Genomic DNA, 21,385 nt, shown 5'->3' with positions numbered 1-21,385 from the left:
CAACATATACAGCCCAAATCACTTTCCCTTTAGGTGTGTCTTTAAGAAACACAGAATGATCTACGGAACATCTATAAAATTCGGCATGTATGAGTGCTTGGCTAGATTTATCAAGTCGTGTGTGTGGAGACTATTTCAGACCATAAAGGAATTTTTTCAATTGACATACTGACTCCCCTTCAACCACAAATCTAGGTGGTTGTTGCATATAAATTTCTTCCTTTATATCCCCATTGAGAAAAAAACATTTTTGACATCAAGCTGATAGACCGACCCGGAAGAATTAGGAGCAAGAGATAATAAATACGTACCGAGTTCATTTTGGCCACCAGAGAGAATGTTTCCTCATAATCGATCCCATAACACTGTGTATAGCTTTTGGAAATGAGGTAGGCCTTAAGACGAGTAACTGACCCATCCGGATTTTGTTTAACTGTCAAGAACCACTTACAACCGAGAGGTTTTTTCTGATGGAAGAGGAACTAGAGCCCATGTCTAATTCTCATAGAGTTCCTGCATTTCTTCGTCCATTGCCGCCTTCCACCCTGGATGTTTCAGAGCCTCCTGATAGGACTGTGGGACTGAGATGGAGGAGATAGACGCAATAAATTGACAACATGAATAGGATAAACGATGGTGAGACACAAAATTGGATATGGGGTGAGAAGTATTGTGGGTTCTTTTCTTAAGGCAATGGGTCGAGTATCATATTGTGGTCCAAAAGGAATAGGACAAGATGGACTTACCTCAATGGGATCTATAAACTCAGCAAGTGTGGTGTCAGCCAGCACTTCAAGGGGTTGAACAGTTTCCATAGCACAGGGCACAACCAGTCGAGGGGAGGCTGGTACAGAAGAGAGACCCAGAGGAGCATTGTTAGTGTAGTATGAAAAGTCTTAAAAAAAGTTACATCCCTGGACACAAGTAACCTTTGAAGAGTGGGATTGTAGAAAATATAACCTTTCTGCATGTGAGAGTATCCTAAGAAGATACACTTGAAAGATTTTGGATCAAGTTTACTATGTTGTGGGGAGGTAATATGAACAAAGCATGTACAACCGAAGACTTTCAATGGAAGCAAAAAAGCATCAGCATGTGGAAACAATAAGGAATATGGAGATTTATGACCGAGAATGGAAGAGGGCAGCCTATTTATAAGAAAGCATGCAGTAAGGATGGCATGGGGCCAATAAAATTATGGGACTTTCATGGTATACAATAAGATGCGAGCTACCTCAAGAATGTAACAGCTCTTCTGTTCTACTCCACCATTCTGTTGGTGGGTGTAGGCACAAGATGTTTGATGGATAATATCATTCTCTTGAAAAAAATAGTCAAGATCTATGGAAGTATATTCTTTGGCATTATCAAACCTAAGTTCTTTGATTTTCTCACCAAATTGAGGGACAACCTTAGCATTAAAGGATTTAAATATGGATGGTATTTCATATCGCTCTTTAAAAAATAAATAGCCATGTGGAATGAGTAAAATCATCAATAAAGGTAATAAAGTAGTTGATCCGGGAAATGTTTGAGACACTCAAAGGTCCCATACATCTGTGTGGATCAATGAAAAAGGAGAAACACTTTTAAGTTTCGGATGAGCTGAGTATGTGGTCCTCTGGTATTTGCTCAGTTGACACACTTCACAATTTAAATTTGACATATCCTTAAACGTAGGAAAAAGAAGATGAAGAGATTGTGCCGATGGATTTCCCAACCGATTGTGCCATGGACTTGTCTCAGTTTCCTTGGTTGAGACAACATTTATTTAAGGCACATCCAGGTAGTAGAGGCCTCCTTGTTCATTACCTCCACCAATCACCTGCTTCATTATAAGATCTTGAAACACACACAAAGTGGGTGAGAAGGTAATTGAGCAATTGAAATATTGTGTTAGTTGATTAACAAATAAAAGATTCAAGGGAAAGGTAGTAACAAAAGGAATATCTATGAGCGGAAGTGATGGTGTAACAAAGGTGGATCCTTTGCCAAGAACTTTAGTTTGGGAGTCGTCAGCTATGGTAACAAATTTATTCAAGAGGCATGAAGAAACAGAGTGGAGTAGAGTTTTGTTACCTATGAGATGCTTGGAGGCCTCTAAGTCAATTATCTAGGACAAAGAAGAGGAAGAGTTAGAGAGCAAACCTGAAGTGGTGGTGGCAGCAGCAGTTGAGGAGGAACTTGGAGGAGAGACCATCAGAGTTTTCATTTTCTGGAATGAGTCATACTCATCATCGGTAAGGGTTTTCTTTTCTATTGGTGGGGTCGATTGGTCCTCCTTTGTATCACTTACTGAGGCTTGATTAGCCTTAACCCAATCTGGTATGCCATGGATTTTAAAACATTGATCTATAGTGTAGCCATGTTTCCCACAATGGGTGCATTCCCTATCATCTGTTCTTACAAAACCATACCTTCCACCTCTTCCTTGTCCTCCTCTATAATTTCTTCCATGACCTCAGCCATTGTCTGTTGATGTTCCCCTATGCCTGAAGTACATAGCGGATGACACTTTAGTAGGAGAAGAAGAAGAAGAGTCTGGAATGTGGAGTAATATGGCACATACATCATCAAAGGTGGGAATAGCAGAGGTGCTAAGGACTTGACTTTTAGCAACTTCGAGATATGGCTTAATGTTTTTTAGGGAAATGGCAGTGGCTAAGGCTTCCTTCTGCTTGTCTTGGACAGAGACATCGGTGGAGATAGGTTGAGCTAGATTCCATTCTTGAAGAAGGCCTCTAAAATAAGCCAAATATTCATGGATTTTTTCTCCTTTTTTAGTGTTGAACATTCTTTGGAGAATATCATATGGCCTGTGTAGGTTGTTGGAGCAAGAGTAGCACATGTCTCCCAAATTTGTTTGGTGGTGTCGAGATGAATAAAATTGCTGGAGACAGGTTCTTCCATGCTATGGTTCAGACAACTAATGACCAAAGTATCAGTTCTTAATCACTTAGCATAAGCAGCATCTTCTTCATCAATGGGCGGTCCAAGTTTGGTGAGGTGACACATTAGTCCCTTGTTATAAGAAATCATCGAACCCATGTCGACCAACTCAAGAAATTTGATATCCCTCACAAGGGTATGGTAGTAATCTTGAGAATATCATTCTTGTTACCCATGTATGCTTCAGCCATAAGAGGCAATTCAATGATAATAATGTACTCAAAATTGAAGTAGCCTAAGTAAGCGGTTTGGAGATTCAAGTGCAGCCAAGGCTCGCTCGGGTAGATGGGAGGAGAACCTGAGCTTATCAAGTCTTTAAGAAAGGAGGGAACCCTCTTAGACCAATCAACTTTCTGGCCAAAAACTTCTGTAATTCATTCTCTGGTCTTCCTTGTAGATAATAGCAAAAATCAATCACTAAGCATGAGATCAAGGTAAGGTAGCAATTCCGAATTAGATCTTTCCAAGATCATTCCAAAAAATTATTTGACTCTAGCTTGGGATAAACCAGTCTATATTTAGTTCCTCATGAATTATTCTAGATATGATTGATCAAAAATCAAACAAAATCTGGCCTAATCAAGAAGATATTGTGACATCTTCAAAAACAGCAATCTTTCTTCGAATGGATCGGAGTCAACTAGACTTTCAAAGGACCACTTCCTTTATTAGTTTGTGCTTGATTCATTTAAATAAAACACAATATTCAATTTTTTATTTTCCAAGAACAATCAGCCAACTCGTGTCTCTCAAAAAATTCTCCAAAAAATCACAAAACCGAGTAGAGTTCTTCAAACAACTTGGTTAATGGAGAAAATTAGCATAGAAACTATGTAATTAGATTTCTGAAATACAATGGATAAAAAGCCACTCATAATAAGATCAAGAAAATTTTAATCCATAATAAAAATCATGTTCCCACAATATTATAACTTTTTATGCAGAAAATCTTAACATAAATCGATTTTCAGTCAAAAACTCGCAAAACGACAAAATTGCCTTGGTAAACTTCTTCTTATCCGAGATGCATAAATATCAATAATTTCATAAGATGAAGAAAGAAATAAGATAATATCTAAACCATCTTCTAAAGATCTTAAAACCAAGAGCAAGAAGTAACATGAAAGAAAAACTTATCTCACAAGCTTCAATCTTGCTTCACAAATAGCTTTCTTTGAATAGTTTTGATAATAACTTCTTAGAGCATTCTTTTCACGTGGGGATCCTAAATTTGATGTTCTGATACCATGTTGAATTTTGGACCTCCATGATTGAAACCTTGAGTAAGATAAGATAGGGAGAAGAAAAAGAGCAAGGAGACAGAGAGAGAGATCTCCGGTAGAGCAGAGAGAAGAGAAAAGAGAGAAAAAGACTTTAGGCTAGAGAGAGATTCTTCCACAAGTTGAGAAGTGGAGAGCTTGATTGAAACCTTCAACCAAGATCCCTATTTATACTATTTCCATTACATATTTAGGGAAAATTCAGAGATCTCTAATTACATCAATCATGATTATCTAAATCAACATAAATCAAGGGAAGATAAATCAATTACATTAATCAAGGAAGATTGCCAAATCTTCCAACTCATGTGATAAGGATTCCAGCTCGTGTGATGACTAATCATGCCACCTCATGTGCTGACTCATCATGCTAGTTCGTGTGGTCATGGTGGGTTTGGTCCCACCTTGTAATAGTGTCTACTCAGTTTAATGCTACCTTGAAGATCCTTCGCTCAAATAATGCCCAGGAATATCTGTCCATGGACTTCCAATCCTTTTTGCCAAGATAAAGGCACCATTCACCAAACTTCTTGTGTATACACACCACAACAAAATGGTGTGGCTAAAATAAAAAATAGACAACTTCTTGAGGTTGCTTGTGCTCTATTACATCATATGCTTGTGCCTCATTTCTACTAGCTAGATGTTATCCTTATCTTATTAGCAGGTTACTGTTGTCAATGCTTAGTAATAAGATACCATACTTTCATCTCTTTCCTGGTGATGAGCTGTTTTCTCTTCCTTTGAGAGTTTTTGGGTGTACTTGTTTTGTACATGATACTTCCCCACCCCCACCCCATACTACTAAATTGGATCCCAGCCTAATTAATTGTATTTTTTGGGCTATTCTCTTACTTAAAAAGGATATGTGTGTTACAATCTTTCTCACCGAATGATGTTTGTTTTGAGTAACGTAACATTCTTTGAAGAGAAGCCCTTTTATCCATCTACTAGTGCCTCTCCTGGTTTTCCATAGAAAATGAATTTCCTAAGCCTACTGTGTAGATTGATGACTCAGCAGTTCATGGTTGTGTTGATGTACCTACTTTGCCCCCTGTAGTATTGGATGACACTATACCTTTGGAGTCTCCAGACCCCTCTGAGGTAAGTTCTCCTTCTCCACCTCCTATTTTTTGTCCTCCAATTGATACCCGACCGATTGCTCTTTGGAAAGAAATTAGGGCTTGTCCACAACCATCTACCTCTCACTTTATTGCTAATTTTTTATCCACCCATCTGTTATTCCCATCTTGTTGTTAGTTTCTTTCCTCTATCTCTTTTGTTACTATTCCTCAGTCTTATCAAGAGGCCCTACATCATCCAGGATGGAAAGCAACAATGGATGAAGAGATGGTAGCCCTTTATGAGAATAAAATGTGGCAGCTTGTTTCTCTACCAATTGGTAAAAAGTCGGTGGGCTGTACATGGGTATTTACAGTCAAATAGAATCTGGATGGCACCGTAGCCCACGTTAAAGCCTGACTTGTGGCTAAAGGATATACTCAATTTTATGGGATTTATTATGAGGAAACCTTTTCTTCAATCACCAAGCTCAAGTTGATACGTCTTTTATTATCTCTTACTGCTAACTCTCGTTGGCTTGTCTTTCAACTAGATGTGAACAATGCCTTCCTCAATGGCAATATTAAGGAGGAAAATTATATATAGAAACCACTTGGATATGTGATTGAGGGGAAGTTGGTATGCCACCTAAAAATATCATTATATGGTCTAAAGCAATGCCCACAAGCCTGGTTTGACAAATTTAGTCAAGCAATGCTTCAATTCGGGTTCACAAGGTACTTTGTGGACCATTCCATATTTGTCAAGCATACTGAGAAAGGTGTGGTACTACTTGTTGTTGTTGAATTTATGGAAAAGATAAATTGTTCATTGACTTCATATAATCAGAGTACATGAATCTCTATTTATAATAGAGGAAGATAGCAATGTCCAATTGCAATTAAACTACCTATGCCCAATTACACCCAAACTCTAACACTTAAAGATAAGTCCTAGCATAATTAAATAACCCAATATAAATAGAAGACTAACATGACTAAAACACCTTTAAATTGAAACTCTTCTATGAAACTTGCTTCTATATTAATTGTGGCTCTATTAGACTTCTTCTTATGTAAGACTTCTTATTGTGTAAGACTCATAATGCCATCTCATGTTATCATGGTGGGTCCCACCAGCTCCTATGATCATGGTGGGTGCATATCCTTGTCAAATGCCTAGCCAATACTACCCAAAAGACCGGCCTATTAGGGAGTGGAAAGCCAAGTACTTAACCCATAACATAAACTCTAACACCCACCATTCTAGGGTTGTACTTAACCCATAACACAAACTCTAACAATCATATGGGTTTGGGTCCATCTTCCAACACACTTGGATATGTGGGCCTTCCTTGTTCTTATGGGCTTGGGCCCATCTTTCAACACACTTGGATATGTGGGCCTTCCTTGGTCGTATGGGCTTTGGCCCATCTTCCAACACTCCCCCTCAAGCTGGGGGTGAGAGAACATCATGAACTCCTAGCTTGCTGCAAATGATGTATAAGATCTTCTCGTATAAAATGGCAATCCTCTGTATCTTCCAACACTCCCTCTCATGTTGGTGCTCTCTTCCATGAGACCCAACTAGCATAAGATAAGTAAGAGTAAAATCACTCCAAGCCGTATGACATCGTTCCATACTTCAGTCATAACCCATATTGGATGTAGGACACACTCCTATCATTCTCAGGTAGTGGCACTCCTATCTTTCACCGGTAGTGGGTCTATACACAGTGCTTAGAAGTGTAGTAAAACTCCTCCTCACCATGTCCCTCCACATGACAAAGACATTCAAGAGGTAGGAGGAATAAATGTCAATTAAGGGGGGTAACATATATGCACTAATAAGCTCCTCCATCACGGTGTCCCAACCCAAACACCAACTCTCACAAGTAGAAATGGGTGATAAATGCTTATCATTCACAAGATGGCAATAAAAGACGTGATAAGTGGGTAATTCTTGCCATTCACAAGACGACAATAAAAGACCCAAAAGTATATATATATATATATAAGTCTGATTGGACTTAAGACACCCAACCATGAGGGACTTAAACTCCCAACCGAAGAAACACGCAAAAGGTTGGCCCAAAGATGTATGTTAGAGTCAAATAAAGAATGGTAAGAGTAAGGTTGTCAAATAACCAATATGTAATGGGTAAAGAGGAAGATGGGATGTCGAGGCCACCACTTATTCAATAATAATGTCTCATCCAAAGAGACATAATAGCTGCAGCTGAAATAGGCATGGGCCCATATAACACGAACCCAAATAATAAAAATCCTTGTAAAAGAACCCATGAAATAATTCGATGCGAGAATCTGCTCCAAATAATATGTTGACCAAGGAATAAGCTGCCAATGCTTCAAAATAATAATCCAGCTAGAGATAAAGATGTTAAGTTATGTATCACCAATATAGTCAAGTCATGGAAGAAATATGTATAAAATTTGGGCTGGACATATATCGAGGCAGAAAAATAAGTCGGCCAAGTTGGGTTTACCCAGTCTGAGTTGATCCGGTCTGAGTTGGTTCAAGTTAACTTGATAGAGCAGAGGCAACGCTCCGGTTGGCAAGCACCTTGAGTTAACTCGGCCATATCTGAGTCTCAGTCAGAAGCGCTTGATGAAACCAGGCTACCTAGCTTTGGGAATTAATTCCATAAATGTGCCTTCATCGTCCTCCCTACAACTCTCTCGAAAAGCATGGGACAACAATAAACAAGAGAAGAGTTTCCGGAAAAGAAACAACAAGATCATGATCAAAATTCAGGAAATAAAGTGGCAATAATTCGCTTTGGGGAGGTATCATCGCGTCAAGATGAATCGACGGAGTCTGGGGTCGTCGTCCCTGGAAGTAGCAATGGGATTTTCTGAGAGTCTCGGGAGCAAAGTCGTCATCTCCAGTGATGCTTGCTTCCGATGAATTTTGAAAACCAGGAAACCACCAAGTCTTCAGATGGAAATCAAGGCATCTTTGGAAAAACAACAGACGAAAAATCATTCAGCAAATGAACTTTCCGAAATCAGTAGAGTCATCATCCTCACTTCCAAAATTTCAGCAGATTAAATTCAAACTCAGATGATAAAGTGACGGAATGAGCTGATTTCAGGCTTCAGATGGAAACATCGATGAACCGACAACTTAGAAGTCTCTTCATAATGGTCTGCTGATAATCATTAATGCAACAACTTGTATAAAATCTCGGCAACAGTCATCTTCTGCAACGTTTGGAAACAAGCGGAAAACCAGAGTCACCTATGAGTCAGAAATTGAAACCTCTCATCCTAGTGAGCAGAAAATAGAAACATAGCAAAGTCAACCTTTGTTCAATGGTGCTGCTGGGTCCTATAGTGCACCCACATAAGAGGTGTAACTTCAATGATGGAGGAGGTGCTGGTCTTTCAGAACCAAAGATCATGAACATACTCGTATAATCAGGTAAAAAAAAGTGTATAATCAGCTTGCAGTAGCAACCAGATAAAAATCAACCGAGTCATATGAAATCTCTCCAACTAGAGCAATGATGTCTGAGTGATCATAAAGCAGAAATGAGAGAAATATTTCCGAACAGAGTCATTTTCTTCCCCGATGCCAAACAAAGCGGGTGAGCAGCTTCAGAGAAAGGGATCGTCATGATCGCCTGTCATTAACCAGAAACTCCCGAAAATAGAATAGAAATATAGAGGTGAAAAACTTAAAACAAATAACGGTATAGGGACAAAAAAAAGGATAAATACGAACCTAAACTTCTAGAGATATTAGATAAGAAATGTTGAAATTAGGCTCCCTTTTCAAATATTTTGAGCAAGAGAAGAGAGAAAGAAGAAGAAGATAAGGGGAAGAAAGCTCTCGGATGGAGAGAAGAAAAGAAGGGAAGAAAGGTGTGCACCAAGCAAAGAGAGAGAGATTTACTCAAGAAAGAATTGTAGAACTTGATTAATTCAAAATTACAACACCTCTATTTATAGTAGAGAAAGTGATAGAGTCCTTATACAATTAACCTTTAAATCTCCTAATTACATTCCAACTCTAACTCTCTAAGATATGTCTATCATGAAAAGATAACACAATCTACTAGAGGTCTAATATAAGTTGAACTATAACTCTTCTTCAATAACGTGGACATAAGAGAGGAGGCTAGCTCATGGTCTTATCTTTGTGGGTCCCACATGATCTTCCAGCTCATCTTGATAAGATTACCAGCTCGTGATATCTTTGTGGGTCCCACTTGATCTTCAAGTCTTCTAACTCATTTCAGCTTGTGCTACTTATCTCTTAACTTATGCTAGCTTGGGTGAGGACTCTTTTTGGCATCCCACGTCCTCATGGTGGGTCCCACCAGCTCATGCACCAGGGTAGGTCCCACATTGTAACACTTCCTCTCAAGTTGGGGGTGAGAAAACATCGTAGATGCCCAACTTGCTACATATGGTGGACATAATCTTATGAGGGACCGACTTGGTGTGAATATCTACAACTTGACTTTGTGATGATATATTCTTTAGAGATAAAAGGCCCGCTTGGAACTTTTCTCATATAAAATGTCAATCGACTTCAATATGCTTTGTTCTTTCATGGAAGAACTTTTCTCGTATAAAATGGCAGTCCACTTCAATATGCTTTGTTCTTTCATGGAAGGCTGGATTTGATGTAATGTGTATTGTTGCTTGATTATCACAAGATAAATCCATCAGAGCTTCTTTGTAGAATCCAAATTCAGTGAGAAGAGATCTTATCCATAGGAGTTCACTAACAGTGTATGCCATGGCTCTGTATTCTGCTTCTACACTAGATTGTGCTACTACATTTTGCTTCTTGCTTCTCCATGTAACCAAATTCCCACCAACCATTGTACAAAATCCCGAAGTAGATTTCCTGTAATCCGGGGATCCGGCCCAGTCTGCATCTGAGAATCCTTCGATGTTCAAGTGATCATGATTTTTATAGAGAAGCCCTTTTCTATGAGCTCCTTTAAGATACTGTAATATTCTTTCAAGTGCTTGTCAATGACTAAGTTGTGATTTTTGCATGTATTGACTCGCCACACTTACTGCAGATGGTATATCCGGCCTTGTTATACATAGGTAAATAAGTCTTCCCACTAGTCTTTGATATTTTCCAATATCTACATCTTCTCTAGTGCCTGCACATAATTTTATATTTGAGTCCATATGAGTTTCGACTGGTTTGCATCCCATCATTCTTGTCTCATCCAGTAGATCAAGGGCATACTTCCTTTGGGATAGCACAATCCCATGTCTGGATTGTAATACTTCAATACCCAGAAACTATTTGAGTAGTACAAGATCCTTTGTCTTGAACTCAGCACATATTTTTTCTTTTGTTTTCTGGATGACCTCGGAATCATTACCAGTTAAAATGATATCATCAACATATACTGTCAGAATTACCTTGCCTCTCGATGTATTTTCAATAAATATTGAGTGATCTCCAGAGCATCTGTAAAATCCGGACCGTATGAGGGCTTGACAAAATTTCTCAATCCATGCATGAGGGGACTGTTGGAGACCATACAAAGATTTTTTTAGTCGACATACTGACTCCCCCTCAACCATATACCCAGGTGGTTGTTGCATATAAATTTCTTCTTTAATATCCCCATCCAGAAAAGAATTTTTTACATCAAGTTGATATATCAACCATGAAGAATTGGCCGCAAGAGATAATAATACACATATCGAGTTCATTTTTTCCACTGGAGAGAAGGTTTCTTCATAATCAATACCATAACACTGAGTATAACCTATAGCAACAAGTCAAGCCTTCAGTCATGCAATTGACCCATCCAGATTATGTTTGATAGTATAAACCCATTTGCAATCGACGGGTTCCTTATATGTCGAAAGAGGAACCAGTGACCATGTTTGATTTTCATTAAGCGCCTGTATTTCTTCATCCATTGTTGCCTTCCACCCTGGATGTTGTAGAGCCTCCTGATAGGATTGTGGAACAGATATGGAGGAAATAGAAGAAAGAAACCGACAACATAGAGGTGAGAGGCGCTGATGAGACAAAAAATTTGAAATGGGATGAGAAGTACAAGGTCTAGTGCATGATCTATGTTCTTTTCTTATAGAAATAGGATGAGTATCATATTGAGGCCAAAAAACAACTGGAGAGGAATGACTTACCTTTGTAGGTGTGGTGTCGACCACTTGCTCTGAGGTTGAATAGTGTCTGTATCATGGGGCACAATGGGTCGAGGGGAACGTGATATTGAGGAACGACCTGGAGGAGCTCTATCATAATAAAATGACGAGTCTTCAAAAAATGTTACATCCCTTGACACAAGTAAACGTTGAAGTGTGGGACTATAACAAACATAACACTTTTGTGTGCTAGAGTATCCCAAGAAGATTCACTAGATAGATTTAGGATCAAGTTTTTTGTGTCTGGAAAATGAATTATGAGCAAAGCATTGACATCCGACGACTCGCAAAGGTAAGGAAAATGGATTATCATTTGGTAATAATATAGAGTAGGGAGATTTATTACCTAGAACGGAAGAAGGTAGATGATTTATAAGAAATCAAACAGGAAGGATTGCATGAGGACAATAAAAATAAGGAACTTTCATGGTATATAATAACCCTCGAACTACCTCAAGAATATGACAATTTTTTCGTTCAGCTACACCATTATGTTGAGGACTGTAGGCACACAATGTTTGATGGATAATGCCATTTTGTTGACAAAAGGAGGCAAGGTCTTTGGAAATGTATTCTTTGGCATTATCAGACTAGAGTATTTTTATTTTCTGACCAAACTATGCGAGTACCATAGCATGAAAGGACTTAAAAATCAATGGTATTTCAGAAAGCTCCTTAAATACAAACAACCAAGTTGTGCGAGTGAAATCATCAATTAATGTAATAAAATATTTGGCTTGAGAAATGTTTGGGACACTCAAGGGCCCCCAGACATCAGTATGAATTAAAGAAAAGGTAGTAACACTTGTGACTTTTAGATGAGGAGAGTATGTACTCCTTTGATGTTTACTCATTTGACAAACCTCACAATTAAATTCTGATCTTATTTTAAGAGTAGGAAACATATAATGAAGATATTGTGCAGATGGATGGCCCAACTGGTTGTGTCATAGCCTTGTCTCATTTTCACTGGTGGAAACCATATTTATTTTTGGCACGTCCAGGTAGTAAAGTGTTATGGACTCTATAGCATCACGAGTTACCAGCAGGCGTAGGAATTAATTAATGTGATTTTCAATTTCCATATAATTGATTTTGGTTTGGGTTGGTTTAGAATTTATTTGGTTTGAACTATTGACCCAAGGGGTCAGAATTTTAGTTGGCGTCCTCAACCCTATTTAAGGGGACGACTAGGTTAATGAAAGGTACCAATTGAGTCTACTTTAGCCTAGAGTAATTTAGCTAAACAGGTTGAGAGCTCCTTCAAGTTCTCTCCCGTTTTTCCCCCAATTCCTTTCCGAAATTCTTCTTCAGCACACCATCAATATACCTCAACATCAAGCAAGCAATGGAAGGAAGAGAAGAGAAGAGGGTGAAAAGCTCCATGGCTCATGAGGATCCTAACATAAAGCCCCCCGTGTTCATGGCCTCCACCAATCACTTTCTTCGTTATAAGATCCTAAAATACACATGAAGTGGGTGAGAAGGTAATAGAGCAACTAAAATATTTTATTAGCTGACTAACAGATAGTAGATTCAAAGGTAAAGTAAGAATGAATAAAATATCAGTGAGCGGAAGTGATGGTGTGACAGAAGTGGATCATTTCTCTTGCACTTTGATTTGAGAACCGCCAGCTATGGTAACAAACTTGTGTGAAATATACGGAGATAAAGAATGTAATAAATGTTTGTTCCCTATAAGATGCTTAGAGGATCCTGAGTTAATTATCCAGGATGAAGATGAAGCAAATAGCATAGTTGAAGCAGTGGTGGTAGTAGTAGTTGCTAATGAACTTGAAGAAGAACCCAACATTGTCTTCATTTTCTGAAATATCTCAAACTCTTCATCAGTAAATAAAATTTGTGCTGCTGATTTTGTGGGTTGTTCCTCTTTTGTATCACTTATGAAGGCTTGATTAGCCTTTGTCAATTCTGATTTTCCATTGGCTTTATATCATATTTCTCTATAATGACCATATTGTCCACAGTAACGGCATTCCATGAAATAGCATTGATCTACAGTGTGGCCAAATTTCTTACAATGAGTACATTCTTTCCCATCTACTCTGCCAAAGCCATTCCTTCCACCTCTTCCTTGGCCTCCTCTATAACCTCTGCCTTGGCCTTGGCCTCAGTCAAATGATGTTCCCCTATGATTTGAATACATTGCGGATGATACTTCAGTGGTGGAGGAAGAAGTGTCTGGAATACGTAGTGTTGCACATACATCATCAAACATGGGGACAACAAAAGCACTCAGACGTTGACTCTTGACAATCTCAAGATTTGGTTCAATATTTTCAAGGAAAATAGCAGTAATTAGGGCTTCCTTCTGCTTGCCTTGGACAAACATATTTGTGATTAAAGGTTGAGCTAACTTACACTCTTGAAGAAAGCCTCTAAAGTAAGCTAAGTACTCATGGATATTTTCTCCTTGTTTAGTATTCAACATCCTTTGGAGAATATCATATGGTCTATGTAGAGTATCCAGACTAGAGTACAACTAAGCACATGTCTACCAAATTTGTTTAGCAGTGTCAAGATGGATGACATTGTTGGAGACATGTCATTCCATGTTGTTGATTAACCAACTAATCACCAAGGTTTTATTTTTCAACCATTTGTTATAAAAAATGTCTTCTTCATCAATAGGTGTCCATAGTTGGTGAGGTGACCAAGTAGGTCCTTTGTAATAAGAAACCTCCACACCTATGTGGACCAACTCATAAAATTTGATACCCCTCACAAGGGTATAGTGGTAATTCTCAGTATATCACCTATTGAATTTATGGAAAAGAAAAATACTTCATTGACTACATTAACTTATCATAATTAGAGTACATAATAGAGGATGGTAGTAGAGTCCAATTGCAATAAAACAACCTTTCTCCCTATTACACCCAAACTCTAACACTTAAGGATAAGCCTTAGCATAATTAAATAACTTAATATAGATAAAAGACAAACATAACTTAAACTAGAACTCTTCTAGGATGTGACCATAACATAAAAATGCCTTTGTGAGTCTTTCTTGATCTTCCAACTTATGTGATAAGGATGCCAGCTCGTGGTAACCATGGTGGGTACTACTTCTTATGTGCTTGGGCCCATCTTATGGGCTTTCCTTGGTTGTGTGGCCCATCTTATAATACTCTTAGATATGTGGGCCTTCCTTGGTCATGTGGCCCATCTTATAACACTCGTAGATATGTGGGCCTTCCTTAGTAGTGTGGGCTTGGGCCCTATCTTCCAACACTCCCCCTCAAGCTGGGGGTGAGAGAACAACATGAACTCCCAGCTTGCTGCAAATGATGTATAGAATCTTTTTGTATAAAATGGCACATCTTCCAATATGCCTTCATCTTCCAACACTCCCCCTCACGCTTGTTGGAAGATTGGAGGACTGCCTTTTTATACAAAAATATTCTATACAGCATTTACAGCAAGCTGGGAGTTCTTGATGTTCTCTCACCCCCTGCTTGAGGGGGAGTGTTGGAAGATAGGATCCATGACCACACAACCAAGGAATGCCCACATATCTAAGAGTATTATAAGATGGGCCACAGGACCAAGGAAGACCCACAAGATGGGCTCAAGCCCATAAGAAGTAGGACCCACCAAAATACCACGAGCTGGCATCCTTATCACATAAGTTGGAAGATCAAGAAGGACTCACTAAAGCATCTTTATCTTATGGTCACGTCAAAGAAGAGTTTTAGTTTTAGTTATGTTTGTCTTTTATCTAAATTGAGTTATTTAATTATGCTAGGACTTATCTTTAAGTGTTAGAGTTTGGGTGTAATTGGGACAAAGGTTGTTTTATTGTAATTGGACTCTACTATCTTCCTCAATTATAAATAGAGGTTCATGTACTATGATTATAACGACTTTATGAAGTCAATGAAGTATTTCTCTTTTTCATAAATTCAACATGGTATCAGAGCAAGGTTCTCATATGTGGGCATTCTCCCAAATTATCCATGTGCCACCACGTGAGGGCCTCTACCCAAATTATCCACATGCCAACATTTGAGGGGGAGTGTTAAGGATAGTTCCACATACATTAATGAGTATAAAGATCTTGCATTTATTAGTTGACAAAAGAGGTTTCCTAAGTGGCTAGTCGATAAGGCCTTGGATCTAATTTAACACTCTGTAAAGCTTCGATTGGATGGTTCTTGGGATACGAAGCTCGCCTCGTAGCTCTGGGAAACATGTAGGAATATGGGATTGATTATGAGGATACATTTTCTCCAGTTGTCAAGATGACCACGGCTCAAACTATTTTAGCTATTGCTGCTTCACAGTCTTGGCATCTGCATTAGATAGATGTGAAGAATGCATTTCTGCATGGTGATTTACAAGAAGATATCAACATGAAGCTTCCCTCTGATATGACTACTTCTCCTCAGGATGTCTGCAAGCTACGCCATCCACTGTATGGGCTAAAGCAATCTTGTAGGGCTTGGTTTGATAAGTTTCGTGATACACTTCTTCTCCACCGCTTTACACAAAGCTAGTATGACTCTTCACTATTCTTTCAAAAGTCGGCATCGGGCATAGTCCTTCTCTTGATCTATGTGGATGATATTATCCTTACTGGCACCGACTCTGTGTTGTGGACTCAATAGCGGACCGAGTCAGCCAAAGGTGATGCAGTTGAGTTGGTAACTCGTTAGGAATTATGTTTTCATTTTATTTAAGTGTAGGGTATGTTGTAAGCTGGAATGACACTTGTGTAAAAACTCTATCTTTGGGTTTGGCTCTGTGTGATTAGGCTTAAGTGGCCTCACGGGGGTAAGAAGCAATTAAGATAAATTTACCTCAAATGATCAACGTTCTCCTCTAAGGAACCAAGGGTCGGCATTCCCCTTGAGGAACCCAAGGTTCAAGTCTCCCTTTGACGAGCCTGGTTTCCCTTCTCCACTCGATTCTTAGTTCATTCCTCCCTATCCTCATTCCATTCCATTTTTCAATCACAAATCATCATCATAGGTCAACTAGGAAGATCAAGGCATCCTGGTTCTGCCCCCGAGTTGCAAGAAGATCTCTCCCTTCGTCGAATCACATGGTCCATGGTCAGAGACCACAACATCTTGGCATCAAAGCAGGTTAGTATGGGAGAGTCATCCTGTTGTGGACTCGATAGCGGAATGAGTAACCAAGAGCCGACGAGGACGAGTCGAGTTGGTGACTCAATAGAGAAGTGACTTGCATTATGAGTTTATATTCTTTTATGTTAAAGTAGGAAGGCCTAAGGGCAGTTTTGTAATAATTCATAACTCTTGAGCTCGAGCCCTTGTTTATAAAGCTGTCGAGAAGGAATGAAGGAAAATAAGAAATATTCACGAAATCTGCGTTCTCCCAAAGGAACCAGGGTCGGCGTTCCCCTGGAACCCAAGGTGAAGACTCCCTTCGACGAGTCTTAATCTCCTTCTCCAGTTTTGACTTCTCTTCTCCATCTTGCTCGAATTTCGTATTCATCTTCATCGGTCACCATAGGTCGTCCAGAGAGAAGTCGAAAACCAGATTCAGGCTCGAAAATTCTAGAAAACCTCTCCCATCGTAGGATTACTCGGTCCATGGTTAGACACCACAACACTTGGTATCTCCAACGCTCCTTCAACATTTCAGGCCTTAATGAAAGAGGTATTCACTGACTATGTACGAAAATTTGTGATAGTTTTTTTTTAAGACATATTGATTTTCAGCAAGTCATGGCCTCAACATTTAGAGCATCTCCACATGGTTTTCCAAATGATAAGAGCACATAGACTTTATTTGAAGAGAACCAAGTGTAATTTTGGGCAGCAACAGGTGGCTTATTTGGGCCACATTATGTTAAGATCCTCACGAGCCATGGATCTTGTCACCCTCCTCTCTTCTCTTCCTTCCATTGCCTTGCTTGACATAGAGATAGATTGATGGAGTGAGGAAGAAAGAAATTCGGAAAGGGGACTTTGGGAAAACGGGGAAGAGCTTGAAGGAGCTCTCGACTTGTTATCTAAATTACTCTAGGCTAATTTACTAACTCAATTGCTACCTTTCATTAACCTAGTCGTCCCCTTAAATAGGGTTAAGGACGCCAAATACACTTTAGACCCTTGGGTCACTGGTTCAAGCCAAATAAATTGTAAACCAAACCAAACCAAATCAAACCAAATCAATTACATGAAAATTGAAAACCACATTAATTAATTCCTATGCCTGCTAGTAACACGTGATGCTATTGAGTCCATAACATCACCCCCCCCCCCCCCCCCCCCCCCCCCCCCCCCCCCCTCCTGGAGAAAGAGCTTGTCCTCAAGCTTGAAGGAAGGGTAGAGAAGCCAAAATGTAGATAATGGCTCCGATGTAGTGTCACTAGGGTTTGCATCTGTCTACTTTATGAGAATTTCCCAATCGCCCTGAATGTGGCGTGCCTGCAATACCTGATCTGGAGTAGATAGGACACGGCCCTCATGGAGTGGGGGCAGAGGGGTGTGCAACAAGGGAGAGTCGCCTTGGAACGGCTTCAGTTGGGATAAGTGAAATACATTATGAATCTTTGCCTCGGGTGGTAGCTGCAAGCTGTAAGCCACTGTGCCAATGCGGTCCAACACTTGAAATGGACCATAATATTTTGGAGAAAGCTTGTGGCGCTTGGAGGCAGTCAGTGACAGCTGGGGGTAGTTTTGGAGCTTTAATCACACATAATCTCCTGGGGAATAATATACCTCTCGGTGCTTCTTATCATAATAGAACTTCATAGAGTGTTGGGCCTCTTGGAGGTGAGTACGTACCTTAGTGAGCATAGCGTCTCTTTCAGCTAACGCTTGGTCCAAAGTGGCGACTTTGGATGCCTCTGGTTCATAAGATAACAAACGAGGTGGATCTCTACCATAAACTACCCTGAAAGGAGTAGTTCTCAGTGCGTTGTGTTAAGAGGTGTTATAGAAAAATTCCGCCCATGAAATCCAATTAACCCACCGTTTAGGTGAGTCCCCCACAAAATAGCGAAGATACATTTCAATCGTGTGATTGACAACCTCGATTTGTCCGTCAGTCTGTGGATGATAGGCAGAAGAGAATGCCAATTGTGTGCCATGTAACTTGAATAATTCTTCCCAAAAGGTATTGGTAAAAATGGCATCCCTGTGACTGATAATAGATGCTAGAATCCCGTGTAATCGGACAATGTGGTCCATAAATAACTGAGCTACATGAGCAGAAGTATATGGATGCGCCAACGAAATGAAGTGACCATATTTTGAAAAATGGTCAACCACAACTAATATCACGGATTTACATGATGAAGTTGGAAGGCCATCAATGAAATCCATGGAAATGTCGGACCAGATTTGAGATGGTAGCTGCAGAGGTTGTAGTTGGCCAGCAAGACTTAAAGATTCGGCCTTTTTTCGTTGACAAATCTGACAAGCAGCTACATAATCAGCAATTGGGCTCTTCATACCCCTCCAATAAAATTCCCGACTGATTCGGAAATATGTTTTCTGTCGACCCTCATGTGTGCTATCATGGAAAAAGGACAGAATGGTGTGAAGAAGTGGGGACATGTGACGCATAAAAATCTTGTTTTTGTATAGAATAAGACGATCCTGAATTGTCCAATGACTAGCTGTTGTCCCTTGTTGAATATCTTGATATAATGAAATAAGTTCTGGATATTGATGTGTCTCTTCACGAATAGAATCCAACAAAAGTGAGTGTGGGTGGCTGAGAGCATAAAAGTGTGGTTCTGGAATGTCCTGACAAGACAAAGCATCAGCCCCCAAATTTAAACTACCTGGCTTATATTGAACTATAAAATCAAAGCCCATGAATTTACTCAACCAGTGTTGCTATGATGATGTGGTGAGGCATTGCTCAAGAAGATACTTGAGGCTGTAATGATCTGTACGAATCAGAAATGGTCATCCCAGTTGGATGGCTTTGGCTAACCCAATTAGTTCCCTCTCATATGCTGCTAACTTGTGGTGGTGTTGTCCCAACCGAAAGCTTAAATAAGCGATGGGGTGTCCCAGGTTTTGTAATACTACACCAATACATCCACCAGATGCATCACATTCCACCACAAATGATTCTGGTAGCTGTAACACCGACACTGAGGCTAAGGCCTCCTTTAACTGCTGAAAGGCATGTGTCGCTGAGGGAGACCAGGTGAATGCATGTTTCTTGAGAAGGTTGTTGAGTGGTGCTGTTATCTGGCCATAATTACGGATAAATTTTCTTTAATATCCTGCTAGGCCCAAAAATCCCCTTAATGCGGTAAGGGAGGTGGGAGGAGGCCAATCTGTGACGGTTTGTATCTTACTCTGGTCAACCTTCACACCCACTGCTAATATAATGTGGCCCAAATATGCCACTTCTGAATTGCCCATAGAACATTTGGATTCATTCAAAATCAAATGATGGGAGCGTAGAATGGTAAATACCTGATGGAGGTGTTGGAGATGTTTGTCCCAATTTGTGCTATATACGAAGATGTCATAAAAAAATACTAACACATATTTCTGCAAAAGAAAGGAAAATACCTCATTCATGAGGGCCTGGAAGGTGGAGGGCGCATTGGAGAGACCGAAGGGCATGACAAGGAACTCGAAATGATAGTGGTGCGTGTGGAATGCAGTCTTCTCCACATCTGCAGGGTGAACTCTAATTTAATGATAGCCGTATTTCAAATCTAACTTGGTAAAAATCGTAGCACCATGTAACTCATCTAGCAACTCATCCACCATTGGGATGGGGAACTTGTCTTTAATTGTATGGAAATTGAGTTGCATCTAGTCGACACAAAACCTCCATGATTTATCCTTTTTTCGGACCAGTAAAACATGCGACGAGAAGGGAGACCTACTGGGCTGGATAATCCCCTGAGCAAGCATATTCAGGCAATGTCTTTCAATTTCATCTTTCTGTATATGTGGGTAACGATAAGGACGCACCACTATTGGATCGGTTCCCAACTTCAAATTTATGCGGTGATCACAGTGACGCACTGGTGGTAGACCAGTAGGGTCATTAAATAAATCGACAAAGGCTGTAAGTAATGGAAATAACTTACAATCACCAGTGCTCTGAATCTAGAAAGTGTGAAGTGCGGTGGGCACCTGTGCCTTGATACCCTGCAATGTAATCTGGCACTGTTGTGCTGTAAAAGTCATAGTCCGAGCCTGAAAATCCCACAATATAGGGCCTAATAGCTTAAGCCATTTTACCCCGAGGACCAAATCAAATCCTGCTAAAGGAATGACCAGTAAGTCAACCTTAAATGAATCTCCTTCAATAGTAAAAGGGGTGGCTGCATGTAACCCAACACTAGCAATTTTAGCCCCATTGGCCACTGAAACCGAGAAACCCTTTTGCTGTTGGATTTGTAATCCCAATTGTTTCGCTACGGGCTCACTAATAAAATCATGTGTGCTGCCAGAATCAACTAAAGCAAGTAACTGGAGATGGTGTAACTTGGCCTTTACTTACATGGTATTAGAACTACGCAGGCCATGCATGGCATGGAGGGAGAGCTATGGTTCTTGCTGTTCCTCTTCAACAATATCATCTTCAGGAAGCACTTCTGAACCCTCTTCCCAAAGTTCTATACTGAATAATCTTTTGCAGGTATGTCTTGGGAGAAATTGTTCATCACAATTAAAACAGAGGCCCTTGGCCTTTCTTGCCTCCATTTCCTATATAGTCAAGAATTTACGTGGAAGATTGTCAGGGGGCACATTGGTAGACTGCTCTGCACAGTTAGGGGCTGAAGAGCCACGTGGCCCAGGTGCACTACCCGGTAGTCTGTTTGTCCAAAAGGGTTTTCAGCCTAATGATTCCCTCAGAACTCTTTGTTTTTGTTCCACCGCCCTGGCATAATTCATGGCTGAATCCAAGTCTGTAGGACCAAGTAATTCCACTTCCAAG

The 21,385-nt window shown here is 39.9% G+C and overlaps 1 protein-coding gene across 1 annotated transcript; it reads right to left on the bottom strand.

Moving 5' to 3' along the window:
* Positions 1-20,250: 20,250 nt before the first annotated feature.
* LOC137946688 (uncharacterized) lies at positions 20,251-20,976 on the bottom strand. The gene is made up of 3 exons (XM_068793011.1): positions 20,948-20,976; positions 20,592-20,890; positions 20,251-20,507 (listed from the first exon to the last, which is right to left on the bottom strand). The coding sequence occupies exons 1-3, from the start codon at positions 20,974-20,976 to the stop codon at positions 20,251-20,253; spliced, it is 585 nt and encodes a 194-aa protein (XP_068649112.1).
* Positions 20,977-21,385: the final 409 nt, after the last annotated feature.

This window comes from Aristolochia californica, unplaced genomic scaffold (genome assembly GCF_029961685.1).
Source record: "Aristolochia californica isolate CCGP_79_NKW_82.1479 unplaced genomic scaffold, dmAriCali1.0.hap1 SCAF_1, whole genome shotgun sequence".
Taxonomy (NCBI): domain Eukaryota; kingdom Viridiplantae; phylum Streptophyta; class Magnoliopsida; order Piperales; family Aristolochiaceae; genus Aristolochia; species Aristolochia californica.
Note: the sequence above shows the minus strand (reverse complement) of the source record. Positions and strands in the feature narration are given on the sequence as shown.

Bases quoted from the DNA above. Each gene is read 5' to 3' on its own strand.
- LOC137946688 (XM_068793011.1), bottom strand. From the start codon at position 20,976: ATGCATGGCCTGCGTAGTTCTAATACCAT. The intron at 20,891-20,947 runs GTAAGTAAAGGC...TGATTCTGGCAG, and splicing joins CTGCGTAGTTCTAATACCAT to CACACATGATTTTATTAGTG. The intron at 20,508-20,591 runs GTATCAAGGCAC...CATTACTTACAG, and splicing joins GTGCCAGATTACATTGCAGG to CCTTTGTCGATTTATTTAAT.